The 14,916-nt window shown below is 35.4% G+C and overlaps 3 protein-coding genes across 4 annotated transcripts; all 3 read left to right on the forward strand.

Moving 5' to 3' along the window:
• On the forward strand, positions 1,310 to 3,379 carry LOC18588312 (protein ELF4-LIKE 4). Of its 2 annotated transcripts, none has more exons than XR_001929159.1 (2): positions 1,310 to 1,567; positions 2,717 to 3,379. XR_001929159.1 is itself a non-coding variant. In XM_007012625.2 (2 exons), exon 2 carries the CDS (start codon positions 2,765 to 2,767, stop codon positions 3,107 to 3,109), a length of 345 nt encoding a protein of 114 aa, XP_007012687.2. In that variant the 5' UTR covers positions 2,404 to 2,554; positions 2,717 to 2,764; the 3' UTR covers positions 3,110 to 3,379. The 2 variants fall into 2 exon arrangements, 1 of the variants encoding a protein (XP_007012687.2); XM_007012625.2 differs by lacking the exon at positions 1,310 to 1,567 and adding an exon at positions 2,404 to 2,554.
• On the forward strand, positions 8,026 to 10,262 carry LOC18588313 (40S ribosomal protein S3-3). The gene is made up of 6 exons (XM_007012626.2): positions 8,026 to 8,153; positions 8,242 to 8,389; positions 8,483 to 8,654; positions 9,436 to 9,490; positions 9,589 to 9,720; positions 9,798 to 10,262. Exons 1-6 carry the CDS (start codon positions 8,124 to 8,126, stop codon positions 9,966 to 9,968), a joined length of 708 nt encoding a protein of 235 aa, XP_007012688.1. The 5' UTR covers positions 8,026 to 8,123; the 3' UTR covers positions 9,969 to 10,262.
• LOC18588315 (replication protein A 70 kDa DNA-binding subunit A) lies at positions 10,384 to 14,912 on the forward strand. The gene is made up of 3 exons (XM_018127519.1): positions 10,384 to 11,178; positions 11,789 to 12,145; positions 12,756 to 14,912. Exons 1-3 carry the CDS (start codon positions 10,919 to 10,921, stop codon positions 14,380 to 14,382), a joined length of 2,244 nt encoding a protein of 747 aa, XP_017983008.1. The 5' UTR covers positions 10,384 to 10,918; the 3' UTR covers positions 14,383 to 14,912.

A 14,916-nucleotide genomic window follows, 5' to 3' on the forward strand; every position in this document is an offset into this window, starting at 1 on the left:
TCCTTTTTTTTTTCTAATTGATTTTTATTCTGAAACAATTAACTAATTCTAAGAAAATTAAAAAAATCTAAAATCATATTATTATTTCATTATTTCTATTTTCTAATTACTAAAAAAAATACATAATTAACAATAAAGAAAAAAATAAATACCAAATAAAGCAAAAAATGTGCATAACTCTTTTAGGCAACTTTTGGAGCTAACAATTTTATTTTTGCTATCTTGGTGAAACGCTGTCGTTTTCGCGTAAATAAAAACTCAACCGCTCCTCTCTTTTTCTCCCCTTCTTATTTTTTGTTACTAAACGACGTTGTTTTCGCTACGTATTAAAACCCTCTTTAGAAAACTTAGCCTATTTTCTTTATCCACTCTCTCTCCATTGGCGCACCTTTTCTCCCTTTCTCTACAACTTCATTGGAAAACCAAATCTCTATATCTGAAGCAATTGTCTCTGTTGCAGTTGCCATGCGAAACTCCAAATCCAAAAAACAACACAATCGAAGGGGAATAATGCAAATACCTCAACCGATTGAACCCAAGAAATAGAAACCGAGAGAATAATGAAAGAGAAGAAGAAAATAAAGAGACACGGGACAAATAAACCAAAAACAAAAAATCAATAAGAAGGGAGAAAAAAGAAATAAAAATATAAAAAATACCCTTTAAATATAATAAAATATCAAGGGACGAGTGTTAAATGTAAAGCAACTATGTAGTTACAAATCAATATAGTTTAGATAAGTTTGAGTGAAGGAAAAAATTAAATTTTTCTTAATTTTTAAAGAAATTTATGTGAGTCCCATTTATGGATAGGAGACTCCCATTGGAGTTTGGACAATATAGTGACGTTCTTCACAAAAATCATTTTGATTTGGTGATTATCTTTGGAATAACCAAATCCCACACCAAACCAAGAAAAGGGGACAAAAAAAAAAAAAAAGAAAGAGAAAGCTGAAAACGACGTTAAAACATGTTCCTTCAACAAATACTAAACAATCACACAAAAACAATGACATCAAAGATCAAACTCTATTTTATAATTTATATAGAGATCTCTCATCTACCAAAACAAACATGAATATAAAGTTGTTTAAGATATCTTGGGTTGTGGGGCCTCCTGCATAGATGGCAAATTTCCATCACTGTTCAAATGCCACGTGGCTCATAATGAACCAGCTCCAATCAAACTCGTCATGCCAGCCCCCGGATCTGAGCAAAAACACAGAAAGCAATCCCGTCCCCCACTGAATCCAAAACGAAATTAAAAAAGAAAAAAAAAAGTAAAAAAGGTGGGATATATATTTAGAGAATATAGAACTAAAATATTTAGACACAAAGAGGTCCGAGCGTGACTGTCAAATCTACATATTCTCTCTCTCTCTCTCTCTTTCTTTCTTTCGCTCTAAAAACTCTCTCTCATGATTCAGAAAAACTCTGTTCTTTTAATTTTTGGTTCCTGAGATTCGATTCAATCGGCGATCTTTTTCCACTGATCCTCGGGAATCCCTCGTCTTCCTTCTTTCAATCTGTGTCTCCTTCCCAGAATATAATGCTCCAGATTTTCAAGGTACATCTATAGAAAATATAATATTATATTTGTAATTATTATTTATGTCTATCTATAGAAAAGAATAAAAAAAACATGTAATAATATCTCCTTCTTTGTCTTCGTTTCTCTTTTGTTTAGTTAAATTAATGGTTTTTTTTTTTCTTTCAGCTGTTGGCTTTCTTTGAATTTTTTTCCTTTCTTACAAGACTTCGATCTTATCATCAGCTTCGTGTTCTTGTTTTAACACTGTCTTTGGTTTTTTTTTTCTTTTGGTTTCCAATCTGGGAATTTTGGAGTGGTTGTGGAAGTTTTGTTTTTGCTTTCAGAAAGGATTTTCTTTTGCCAAATGGGTGATGGGTTTTATGCTTCTGTAACTGCAACTTTTCTTCAAAGTACGTTTTTGTTTTTTGGTTTTGAATTCCCAATTTATGGTCCTTGGTTTCCGTTATTTTCCTTTTCCCTGAATTTGAAGCGATTTTTTTTATCTTCTTTCTGTTCAATTTGATAAATAAAAGCTATGTACATTTATGTTGTTTTTGTTTTTTATTGATATATCTGATTTTCATTTTTGTTCAAAAACGATTAATAATGCTGTCTCTCTGCAGCAGTATGGTACTCTCTCATGAGACTAATCTTCTCTGCATCATTGACTACCTATATATATCTATTTTTTTCTTTTTAGGTCTTTGAGATTCTTCTTTGAAACTCTGTGCTTTAGGTGGGTATTTTCTGAGTACATTAAAAAAGGTTCCCTTTTATGGAAATGGGATCTGCTTTTTCACATCTCATCATAAATAATAATAATAACAACAATAATAAAAATAAAAAATAGTAATAAGTAGTACTTGTAATATTATTTTCATGTTTGTTACCTGATCCTTCTGTGAAAAGTAGAACCCATGGAGGCCATGATTTCTACTGCAGGCCTTTGTCTCTTATGCCCAAAATGCCTTAAACAATTCCAACGCCTTCTTCATGTTTTGTCTGGGGTTTTGCTTTAGATAAGTATGTTAAGAGTTCGGATATGATTATGGGTATTTATTAAAAATAAATAAATTACTAGTGTATTACTAGGAGCCTTTTTTTTATATAACACATTTAACAACTGCTGTCTCATCTTTTGTTCGCTCTTATATTCTTCTTTTCTCTTTGTATTTTTGGATTCAGGCCCGGTTTTGATTTGATAGAACTCTGACTCAGCAAGTGGGGAAAAATATGGAGGGTGACGCGTTCTCAGGGCTTGGCAATGGTACTCAGATAGATGGCAAGATCGTGCAGACATTTCAGAAGAGCTTTGTTCAGGTTCAGCATATCTTGGACCAGAATAGGCTGCTCATCAATGAGATAAACCAGAATCATGAGTCCAAGATCCCTGACAACTTGAGCAGAAATGTTGGTCTAATTAGGGAGCTCAACAACAACATAAGAAGAGTGGTTGACCTCTATGCTGATCTTTCAAGTTCCTTCACCAAGTCCGTGGATGCCTCGTCTGAGGGGGATTCTAGCGGTGCTATGAAATCAGACGGCAAAGCTGGTCACAAAAGAAACAGGCCGGCTTGATTTAGAGAGAAAAGTTGGGTTTTTTTCTTTTTTATTAGTAATTCTTTTGCATGGTGCCAAATGAAGAATCTTCACAGCTTTGTTGAGGTAGTAGAAAATGGTCAGATTCTGTAACTCCCCTCGTATTAGTGATGAACTGTCTTTAGTTCTCGACTTACTGCTCACATTTGTTAGTCAAAATAATCGGTCTAAAATTTCTTCTATTGCATTGTAACTCCGTGTAACCCTGGATCTAATTGAAATGAAGCATGTGGGTGTTCATTTCTAATTTTTGCTGCTGTCTTGGTAATGGGTAATAAAAGTTACTACTTTTACAATTAAACCTTCTCAGCTTCTCTTTCCCTTTTTCCTTTTCAATGTTATAAATGTCAATTTTTAGTTGTTTTACAAGGAAGGAGGAGCTGATCTTTTTGTGTCATGCAATTAGGACTTCTTAAATTTCACTGATAGAAAAAAGAGGTCTCAGAGCTTTTAGTTTATCCTAACTTTTTCTGTTTCTCAAAAAGGCTGATATCTATTATGCCTCTTTACAAATATTTTCTCTCTCAGATTCTTTACATGAAGGTTCATTGTCTACTTTTGGATGGAAACTCTCCATTATACCCTTTATTCCCTTTTCAACCTCAATCCAAAGCATATTTCTTCTAGACCTTAGCTGAGAAGCAAACACTGAAAGAGGTCTGAAGATACTGTTTTCGGTCTTCTCCCATGATACCAACGCTTCTCTTTGCTGCGGAATCGCTGTTCACATTGCTTTTGTTTATATGCTTTGTTAAGAAACTGAAAGCAGGTGCATACATCTCTGAGAAGATGCTCTGAAAAAATTTGAAGGAAAGCAGCTTTAGATAACCATTGTGGTTCCCAATCACATACCACCACAGGATCAGAATCTCAGATAAGAGATGATGAGCTTTTGACTATTTTAAAAAAAAAAATGTTGCAGCCAATGGCAATCTCTTGGATGGTATTGGGTAAAGGAAAATAAAGTATTGTATAGGGGAGGGGTTGTTTAAGACAAAGCACTAGAGTTGCTAGGGACAGACAGATATGTGTAAACAGTGACCCGCAACAACACGACAAGGGGCCCGAGGTTCTTCTTTTGTGATGAAACTGAACTTCTCCATGCTTATCCCTTCTCCTACTTAGGTTCTTTCTCTTTTACTTTTTCCCCCTAGTTTTGCCCTTTTATTTTATATTCTCTTTATGTAATAAATGTCTTTTACGACTTCCTTCAAGTTGATGATTCCTCCCCCCAGCTGCTCTCTTTCTCTGATTGAGCAGGTGTCTTTGTTGATGGACCCACTTTACATGGCAACCTGATATCCTGATCCTTGGAGACGAAAGGCCCACATGAGTGATTGCTGGAAAATGGCTTGTTTCTGGTTAGATTTTTTAAATTGGTGGTGAGGGAATTACCTCATCTACCATTTGGTCCATGCTCCCAACACACACGTTCAACTCACTTTATATCTATTATCCATTCTCCCATTGCCTTTATCTGTCATTTAAGCTCATGTTTTTGTTCTTTCTACTTCTTTTCCATCTCATCCTGACTGATTCTTCATTCTCCCCCCACACCCCACTGCATCTATGTGCTCATAACAAAACATTATTGCTTCATTATTATTATTAAATCAAAACTTTATAGTATTTGCTTTCCTATCGACTGTTGCAAGAAAAATGTCGGCTAACAACCATGGTAGAGCTAATAGCCACCAAAGTGCTACCTGGCGTATTGTATTTGTAAGCAAGTGAAAATTCTGGATTCTGATTTATTTATTCATGAAGCTCAACAGCAAATGCATGATCACACCCAACAACATATATATAAAAAAGAGAATCTATCCTAAGGAGCAATAAGGTTTTGATTATGACAATTAATTCATGGCATAAATATATTTCGGTAAAACGTCTCTCTCATAGGTGACATACAAGTACAATTTCAAGTAAAGATTGTTATTATTCATATTCAGACACATTTGTGGAGGCCTTCTCTTTTGAAAATGAAAAGCATATATCTTTTATCTAAACACTGAACGTGATTTTAAATGCCACCACCACATTTTTTTTTCTCATTGATAATTAAGTTTGGAAAATAAATTTTTAAAATAACTAATTCTTTTTGGAAGTACAAGGTGACCACCATAATTGGACCACCAATCCTTACTTCTTCTTTCCATGTTATATTCTCTATTTTAATCTCCTTCAATGTATAAAGTAGTTATTTATCTACATTAAGAAATAAACAAAAGTATTAATGTTTTTTGCTTAAGTATAAGGATTGTCCTTTAAATATTTCACAATAATGTATAAAATAATAATTTTGAAATAAGATTGAAAAGAGATAAATCTTGATGACACCGATCGATATCAAATCCAACGTAGGCCGGCCAGTCAAAGCAGTCTAAGAAATCCCTTTGAATTCCACAAGATCAAACAAAATGGTAATTACCAAATGATGCCAATATGTATAATTTAAATAATAATAATAATAATAATAATTTGCATAGTTTAAGGTAATCATGTAAGTTGTTGAAGATGGAAATAATTCTGGTGGCTGGTTAAAGGGTCTAAAAACCTAGCCAAGGCAAATTAAACATGCTATAACATTACATGTGGAGTGGGAATCTACTTTTTTTTTTTTGGCTTTGCTTTCTTTCCTTTTTGTTCCTTGCATTTCCAGCAAATAGGTTGGAAAGGAACCCCAGTCTAGCTTCCCCCACTTTTGTCCTATAATAATCAAGGATCTCTTATGGGGTTATCAACATCATTAGTTGGAACAGATTGTGGTCATCCAATTATAATAACCCATGTTTTCCTCTTGAAAACGACTAATTATGCTCTAATTATAATAACATTAAATAAATGAAAATTTTCCAGGAAATGGGCATGGAGATCTCCCAAAGAGATGCAGGAAAAGGGTTATCTTCAGCATTTTCTTAGGGTGACCCACAAAAAAGGAAGCTGCTTTACAACAGATGTATTAAGTAATTAGAGTTGCAACTCTGATTGGGCAATCTTAAAAGAAAATATATGGTTGTTTAACTGATCAAACTGTGAGTCGGTAAAGAAAAAAGGCTTTCCCTTTTCTCCATAATTGTGTGTTTGAAAAAGGATAGGATTACAGTTGTCTCATTGCTTAGAAAAAAGTATGTCCATATACCATTCCCCCATTCTAGTTTCTTTCTCTTTACTTTGATTTGCAATAGACAACTTTATCACAAGATGCTAAAGAATTCCCAACTTTTCTTTTGAATATCTTTGATGTTGAGGAAGGGAGATAAGATTGGAGCTTACGACACAGCTAAACTTATTTTCTTTTGTACTGATTCTATTCTTTTTATATCGAAACACCCCTTTGTTTTTTTATCTTTTACTCATTCCTCCAAATGCAAGTAAATTATTAGACTGCTTTTGGGGTTCCGGTTCCATGCCTATACACTGCTATTTGCGCAATGAAAAAGTTGGACGTTCCGTGATTTGTTAGGCACCTTTAATTTAAGCTCTTCCCCCTTCATTCTTCAATCCAATAAAAGGATACTCTTAATTATGAATTGAAAGGCTAAAGCATTTGTGTTTGTCAATGAATTCTAGCCTCTAGGTTAAATCATGTTGTAGAGTGTTAGTGTACATGAAGTTTAAATAGAACTCAAAGAATTGGTAAAATTGATTTGAAGACGAGATTTTTAATAGATGTTATTTTAAGACTTAGTTTACTCTCGTGCAAAAGGAAATTATACAACTAAGTTTACCCTCGTGCAGAAGAAAATTATACGACTAGCTTTAGGGATACAACAAAATCAATGTTTAACTTCGTCTTGTGCTTTACGAAAGTAGACCGTTAGATAGAGTTTGCAAAGTTGTATTCAATACTCGGAGTCTACGTTTAATAGCAATAAGATTATAAGGAATTTGGATTCCTTTGATCGATGATGGAGCTCCGGTGTTTATGTTAATTTTTAGAACATAACACTTCTCTAATCTTAATTTTTTTTACTTTTATTTTATTTGTTTTTGATGTGTCAAAATAGTTGGCAACAAGTGCTTGTAACTGTTTCTTCTTCAAGGACACAATACTTTCATTAATGTACCATTTTGTCTAAAAGATATATTTACATTTTATAAGACAATTTTTGGATAAATGTATTGTTTCAATAATCATTTTATGAAATGACAACTATTCATTCTTTAAACATAATTTTTGAGTTATAATTTAAAACAATAATTTTTCATGTTTAAACTTTTGAGCTATGGTGTTTTTTCAATTTATCTAATAAATTTTAGATGTCATTTTACGAAGAGATATAACCATTTACATGAAAATCTGTTTACAATCCAATAGTCATACTATGTCACTTTATGTGATATAACTTTTGAGTTAAAATACATAACTTTTGATTTTGAAAATATACCAACATAGGATAATTTATGTAATAAAATTAACTTCTTTTTAGTGTCTAATAGAGAATCTATGTTTAACGAGTACGTTAAAGAGCACCCTTTAGTGTTACTATGTAAAGTATTATTTTTACATGATGTTTTGAAAATCATCACCTTAAATATGAAATATTTTATTCAATATAAGAAAATATTACTATAAGCAAAATCTTGTGTTATAACTAATATTAGCGAATGCTTAATTTTCTACATTGGTGTTATGAAGCTAAAATACCAAGGAATCTGACAAATTGAATAAAATCAACAATTAACGAAACTTTATTTCATAATGTAGTTGTAGTACTAACTGGGTCGGAGTAATGGGCCGCCAGGTTTGTAACGATGAATGGTTTTCACTTTCTAGTTCATCGGGTCTGAACTACAACCTTCTACGGGCCCTTTCCTTTTGTCGATATGATCCAATTAATCCGACCCGGTCCATGTTTGGAAATTATCCATATAAACCGCGGTTCCGAATCCCAAACCCTAGCAAGGGTTTGCAGAGCTTCACGCAGCCGTCTTAAGATCTCATCTCTCTGCAACTTCCCTTCCTTCCCCTCACTTTAACCCAAAAAGCATGGCAGCTCAAATCAGCAAAAAGCGAAAGGTATTGCCTCCGGTTTCCTCTTCTCATTTCTTCCATTTGTTTCGTAAATTTCATCGAAATGATTTTGTTTATTTGCCATTGCTTTCAGTTCGTCGCTGACGGAGTCTTCTTCGCGGAACTCAACGAGGTGTTGACCAGGGAGCTGGCTGAGGATGGATACTCTGGAGTCGAGGTCAGAGTTACCCCCATGCGCACCGAGATCATCATCCGAGCCACCCGCACCCAAAACGTTCTCGGTATCTTTCTAAAAATATTGTTCTTTTTTCTAGACTAAGGTTACTTCTTTTTTTCTTCTCGATTTTGAAATTTATGATAATTGGGGATTATAGGTGAGAAAGGGAGGAGGATTAGGGAGCTGACTTCAGTGGTTCAGAAGCGATTCAAGTTCCCAGAAAACAGCGTTGAGCTTTACGCTGAGAAGGTCAACAACAGAGGCCTTTGCGCTATTGCTCAGGCCGAGTCTCTTCGCTACAAGCTTCTCGGAGGTCTTGCTGTCCGAAGGTACATACTGAAAATCGATTCATTTTACAGATTTTAAAGCCTGTTAATGCTAAATTTAGTGTTCATGTCAATGTGTGACTTTATATGCAATATATTTAAACGGGTTTAAATTATTAGAGTTTGTTAATTGTTGTTGTATAACGTCATCTACAAAGCAGATTGGTATTTCACTACCAATTTTTGTGTCGGAAGATGACAAAAGCAATTAGATAATATATTTCCTGTGTTCCGTAATCCTGCTGAAAATTCATTCGGTTTTCTTGCAGCAACCTTAAGGAGGGAACAATGTCAATTTTTTTCTTCTTAATTTCTTGTTGTGATATGTAATTGATTTTGTATGCAAATGTAATGTATTTATAGATGTCAAATGACCTGGTTGTGCATATGAAAATTTTCAAAATCTATGTTTTCTTTTGTTCAATTTTGGTTTTAGCCAGCTGTTTCGTGTCATAATTTGACTATATCTAGTCATCTATAAAGCAAATAGGTTATTCCTGTACCGATTTTGTGTCGGAAGATGACAAGATTAATTCAATCCTCCATTCCATCATCCGGTTTGAAATTCACTGTTTTCTTCCAGTAACATTTGGGAGGATACATATTCAGAGCTATCAATTTCGTTATTCATTTTTTGGTGCAATTTTTTGGTGTCTCTGTGTGTATGTTATGGATTTTATTTGAAATTTGTGAACTTCTTGTTATTGTTATAAATGGTGTAAATTGGTAAGTTCTTGTTTGTGGATTCAAGTTGATAGTTGGGATGGTTGTTATTCTATTTCAGGGCTTGCTATGGTGTCTTGAGATTCATCATGGAGAGTGGTGCCAAGGGATGCGAGGTTTGTAAACTAGCTGATTTTGGAGTTGATATGATATTGTGTCCTTATTTGATTTATGGTTTTAACTTGTATATTTTTTTGGCTTCCTTGTGCAATAGGTTATTGTTAGTGGAAAGCTAAGGGCACAGCGAGCCAAGTCTATGAAATTCAAGGATGGGTATATGATTTCTTCTGGTCATCCAGTCAACGAATATATAGACTCTGCTGTCAGACATGTTCTTTTGAGACAGGTTCGCAATCCATTTGTTTTCTCTGGTTTGCCCATTTTGATTGTCATTTCTGACCAAGTTTCTGGTTGTTAACACAGGGGGTACTAGGTATCAAGGTCAAGATCATGCTTGACTGGGATCCCAAGGGTAAGCAAGGCCCTACAACTCCACTACCTGATCTTGTCACAATCCACTCTCCCAAGGAGGATGAAGAGACCTTCAAGGTTAAGCCTGAAACAACAGATATTGAGATTCCGGTGGTGGCTTAAAGCTCAATGAGTACCGTTTTGATGATAGTCATCTATTTAATTTTGGGAGTATGCAAGTGCCTTAGTTTTTGTAGCCAAAATTTGGCTTCAAGGACCTCTGCTGGATGTTTTTGTATTTTTCTTTGATGTTTCTCAAATTTTTTTACACTAAATTAGTTTTCATTAAGGATTTATTATTTTTTTAAGTTTATAATGTCGTTGTGGTCTCTGCCAGTGTTTGGTGTTTCATTCCCTGTTCAGGCAGGCCTTTGAAATCTTCACACGTGATGATGAGCTTTGCGATTTTGCTTCGAACTGCACACCCTTTTGTTTAGAACACTCTTTTTGGCCAAGAAAGAGAGGAGAATAAGAGAATGGAGAGATAAGAATAAATAATTTTTTTGAATGCCTTGAATGCTGAAGATGATTATCCATTTGCCCCCCATGGAAGCTTTCCAGAGTCTTTCCAAAATGGGTAATGCTCCTGCCTGCTGTTTACTGGTTGGTTAACGGTGATCAAAAACTTCCAAGCAAAACTTATTATACTCTCAAATCGAATTTGTAAAGCCTCCACTCGCGGTCACACAAGAAAGATGAAAAAATTAAAAAAAAAATCCCGCAACGCTGCGTTTAGAGTGAAAACCATCGATCGAAGTTCAAATGACCCGCCAGCTATGCGGGCTTGTAACTGTAAATATGTCCTAAACAGAAATTTGGTCCCCATTTTCAGGTTTCAAAAATCAAAACAAAATTCTCCTCCATCTCAAGTGGTTAAGTCGGTTATACCCTTTCCCCCAAGTCCCCGCCATCAGACCATTACCTTACCCATCTATCGTTTCTCACTTTGCCTCTCTCCCGCCGGACAATTACTGTTAATCTGTCTAAAACTTCATCTCAAAAGATTTTAAATTCCTTCACATTTTATAGGCCTTTAGGGTTTTTGGTCGCGAGATTTAGCTTTAGTGACGAAGATGCCAGTCAATCTCACGCGCAACGCGATTGCGTCGATCAACACTGGCGATGTGAACTCGAAGCCGTTGGTTCAGGTGGTGGATATCAAGCTGATTGGCAATTCTCAGGAGAGATACCGGTTTCTACTATCCGATTCCGAGTCCTCTCAGCACGCGATGCTCGCCACTCAGCTCAATGAACAAGTCAGGACCGGACGAGTCAAGAAAGGATCTATCATCCAGTTGATCGACTATGTTTGCAGCACTGTTCAGAATCGTAGGTGCGATTGACTGCTTTTCTACTTAAAACTAATGAATTAATTTGAATGTTGATATACGAATTTTTTTCGGACAGTAAGTATTGATATACGATTATGTAGTTTCAAAATTCAGTTTGGGAAGACTTGAGATTCAAATTTGATCCTTTTATTTTTTAAAATACAAGAGCAAAGTTCGCCCTTTTTTTTTTTGGGTTGAAGATTTGAGAAATTCAAATTCATTTTTATTAAGCGTTCAAGTTGATTGGTGCCTTGAATACAAAGTTGAAGGAACTTTTAAGTAGATGAATTATCGTTAATCCTATCCACTCCTAATGAACTTAAATAAAAGGTAAGGCTAGGACCATTGTCGAGTAGATTATTCATATTCAAGTTATCAATTAAAGTAAGGAGGAAAGGAAATCATATTATTCATTCTCCACAGTGTATAATTTGAAATCAAATATGTTACATAGCCTTCAGAAACATGTTTTGAAAATAATTACGTTTCATGCCTTATAAGTCACTACATGTTCGTGGAAGTTCTATTGCTTTCAGCTCGTTTGATTGAGAGTTGGTGACATGTTCATTTAAGAAGTCTTGGATAAATTTTTTTGTTGTTCTCTCTGTGCAGGATTATTGTCGTGCTGAATATGGAGACTATAATTCCAGAGTATGAAATAATTGGGAATCCAAAACTTCTTACGGATTCTGATTCAACAACTAACAAGTCATTGCCTAATCTCACGCGCAACGCGATTGCGTCGATCAACGCTGGCGATGTGAACTCCAAGCCGTTGGTTCAGGTGGTGGATATCAAGCTGATTGGCAATTCTCAGGAGAGATACCGGTTTCTACTATCCGATTCCGAGTCCTCTCAGCACGCGATGCTCGCCACTCAGCTCAATGAACAAGTCAGGACCGGACGAGTCAAGAAAGGATCTATCATCCAGTTGATCGACTACGTTTGCAGCACTGTTCAGAATCGTAGGTGCGATTGACTGCTTTTCTACTTAAAACTAATGAATTAATTTGAATGTTGATATACGAATTTTTTTGAAAAGTAAGTATTGATATACGATTTTGTAGTTTCAAAATTCAGTTTGGGAAGACTTGAGATTCAGATTTGATCCTTTTATTTTTTAAAATACAAGAGCAAAGTTCTTTTTTTTTTTTTTTTAGGTTGAAGATTTGAGAAATTCAAATTCATTTTTATTAAGCGTTCAAGTTGATTGGTGCCTTGAATACAAAGTTGAAGGAACTTTTAAGTAGATGAATTATCGTTAATCCTATCCACTGCTAATGAACTTAAATAAAAGGTAAGGCTAGGACCATTGTCGAGTAGATTATTCATATTCAAGATATCAATTAAAGTAAGGAGGAAAGGAAATCATATTATTCATTCTCCACAGTGTATAATTTGAAATCAAATATGTTACATAGCCTTCAGAAACATGTTTTGAAAATAATTACATTTCATGCCTTATAAGTCACTACATGTTCGTGGAAGTTCTATTGCTTTCAGCTCGTTTGATTGAGAGTTGGTGACATGTTCATTTAAGAAGTCTTGGATAAATTTTTTTGTTGTTCTCTCTGTGCAGGATTATTGTCGTGCTAAATATGGAGACTATAATTCCAGAGTATGAAATAATTGGGAATTCAAAACTTCTTACGGATTCTGATTCAACAACTAACAAGTCATTGCCTAATAGCAATTCGCAGCCTTCAGTGAGGTCTAGCAATTATAAATATAGAGCCAATGTTCCCACTAACAATGTCCAGAGCTTTCGTCCCACTATTCAACCCCCCTACCAGCCACCTCCAAATTACAAAATTCAGGGCCCAATAATGAAGAATGAGGCACCAGCACGGATTATTCCTATTGCTGCTTTGAATCCTTACCAGGGTCGTTGGGCAATCAAGGCTCGTGTGACTGCAAAAGGGGATCTGCGTCGCTACAACAATGCTAGGGGAGATGGGAAGGTCTTCTCCTTTGACCTCCTTGACTCTGATGGAGGAGAAATACGGGTGACCTGCTTCAATGCTGTTGTTGACCGCTTCTACGATGTTATTGAAGTTGGTAGAGTCTACTTAATTTCAAAGGGTAGCTTGAAACCTGCACAAAAGAATTTTAACCATCTGAAGAATGAGTGGGAGATATTCTTGGAATCAAATTCAACTGTGGAGCTTTGCCCTAATGAAGATGGCTCTATTCCAAGACAACAGTTCTCCTTCAGACCTATCAGTGAAATTGATAGTGCTGAAAACAATTCTATACTTGATGTTATTGGTATCGTGATAACTGTTAACCCTTCAGTTCCTATTTTGAGGAAGAACGGTATGGAAACTCAGAGAAGAATTCTGAATTTGAAGGATGCATCTGGAAAGAGTGTTGAGCTAACCCTTTGGGGTGATTTCTGCAACAAGGAAGGTCAAAAGCTGCAAGAGATGGTTGATTCTGGGTTTTTCCCAGTTTTGGCTGTTAAAGCTGGCAAGGTCAGTGACTTCAATGGAAAATCCATTGGCACTATTTCTTCCACGCAGCTCTTTATAAATCCAGATTGTCCAGAGGCTCAGGGCCTTAGAGACTGGTTTGAAAAAGGGGGGAGGAATACTGCTTCTATCTCTATTTCTAAAGAAAATTTGCCTGGAGGATCCAAGAATGAGATACGTAAAACCTTGTCTCAGATCAGGGATGAAGGGCTTGGAAGATCTGATAAGCCAGATTGGGTCACAGCAAGGGCGACTGTAGTTTTCATTAAAACAGATAATTTCTGTTACACAGCTTGCCCATTGATGATTGGAGATAGACAATGCAATAAGAAAGTGGCACGGTCGGGTAACAAGAGATGGCTGTGTGACCGTTGTAATCAAGAATTTGAGGAATGTGAGTACAGATACCTTCTCCAGGTTCAGATTCAAGACCATACAGGACTGACATGGGTAACAGCTTTCCAGGAATCTGGGGAAGAAATCTTGGGATGCTCAGCGAAGGAATTGTACTCATTGAAATATGAATTGCAGGATGATACCAGATTTGGTGAAATTATTTGCAGCAGACTCTTTAACCAATATGTATTCAAGCTTAAAATCAAAGAGGAACTCTATGGCGATGAACAGAGGGTGAAAATCACTGTAGTTAAGGCTGAAAAGGTGAACTACTCTGCAGAAAGTAGATACCTTCTAGACTTGATTTCGAAGAATTTGCAAATTAGAAAAAAATTTTGAACCAAAGTAATGATTTTAGGAGCTGGAACTTTGGTCCTATGTAGTTGATTAACATTTCTTTGGCATTATTTGTTACACAATTGTTGTTAGTGATTCAAGTTTTGAATATGAATTGATCAAATATTGTAGGGATCTTTGAAGAAATGTATAGTGGCTATAATTCTGCATGTTCTTAATCTGAGGTGTTGCATTTTACTTTTTTTAAAATAAAGCTTAAATGACTTGAGCTAATGATATTGCTTATGGAGCATAATCATTTCAGCAGTCGTAGTTTGATGTATTGAGCATTAAATCTAAACTGCCATTGGCGGGTTTTGCCATAGAATGTTTTGTTAGATTCCTGATGAAGTAATCTAAGAGATTGGAACCTAATGTAGAAGATCCCTACACATTGCTGCATAAACTTCTGTTCGTTTCCATAATTTAGCTGCACGCAATCTTTTATTTGTGGTTTATGATCGCCTATTAGTTTGAAAATGGCATGGCCAGTGAATATTGTTTGGGTCTGCTTTGCCTTCGTGGAGGTTGATCAAT

This window comes from Theobroma cacao, chromosome 9 (genome assembly GCF_000208745.1).
Source record: "Theobroma cacao cultivar B97-61/B2 chromosome 9, Criollo_cocoa_genome_V2, whole genome shotgun sequence".
Classification (NCBI taxonomy): domain Eukaryota; kingdom Viridiplantae; phylum Streptophyta; class Magnoliopsida; order Malvales; family Malvaceae; genus Theobroma; species Theobroma cacao.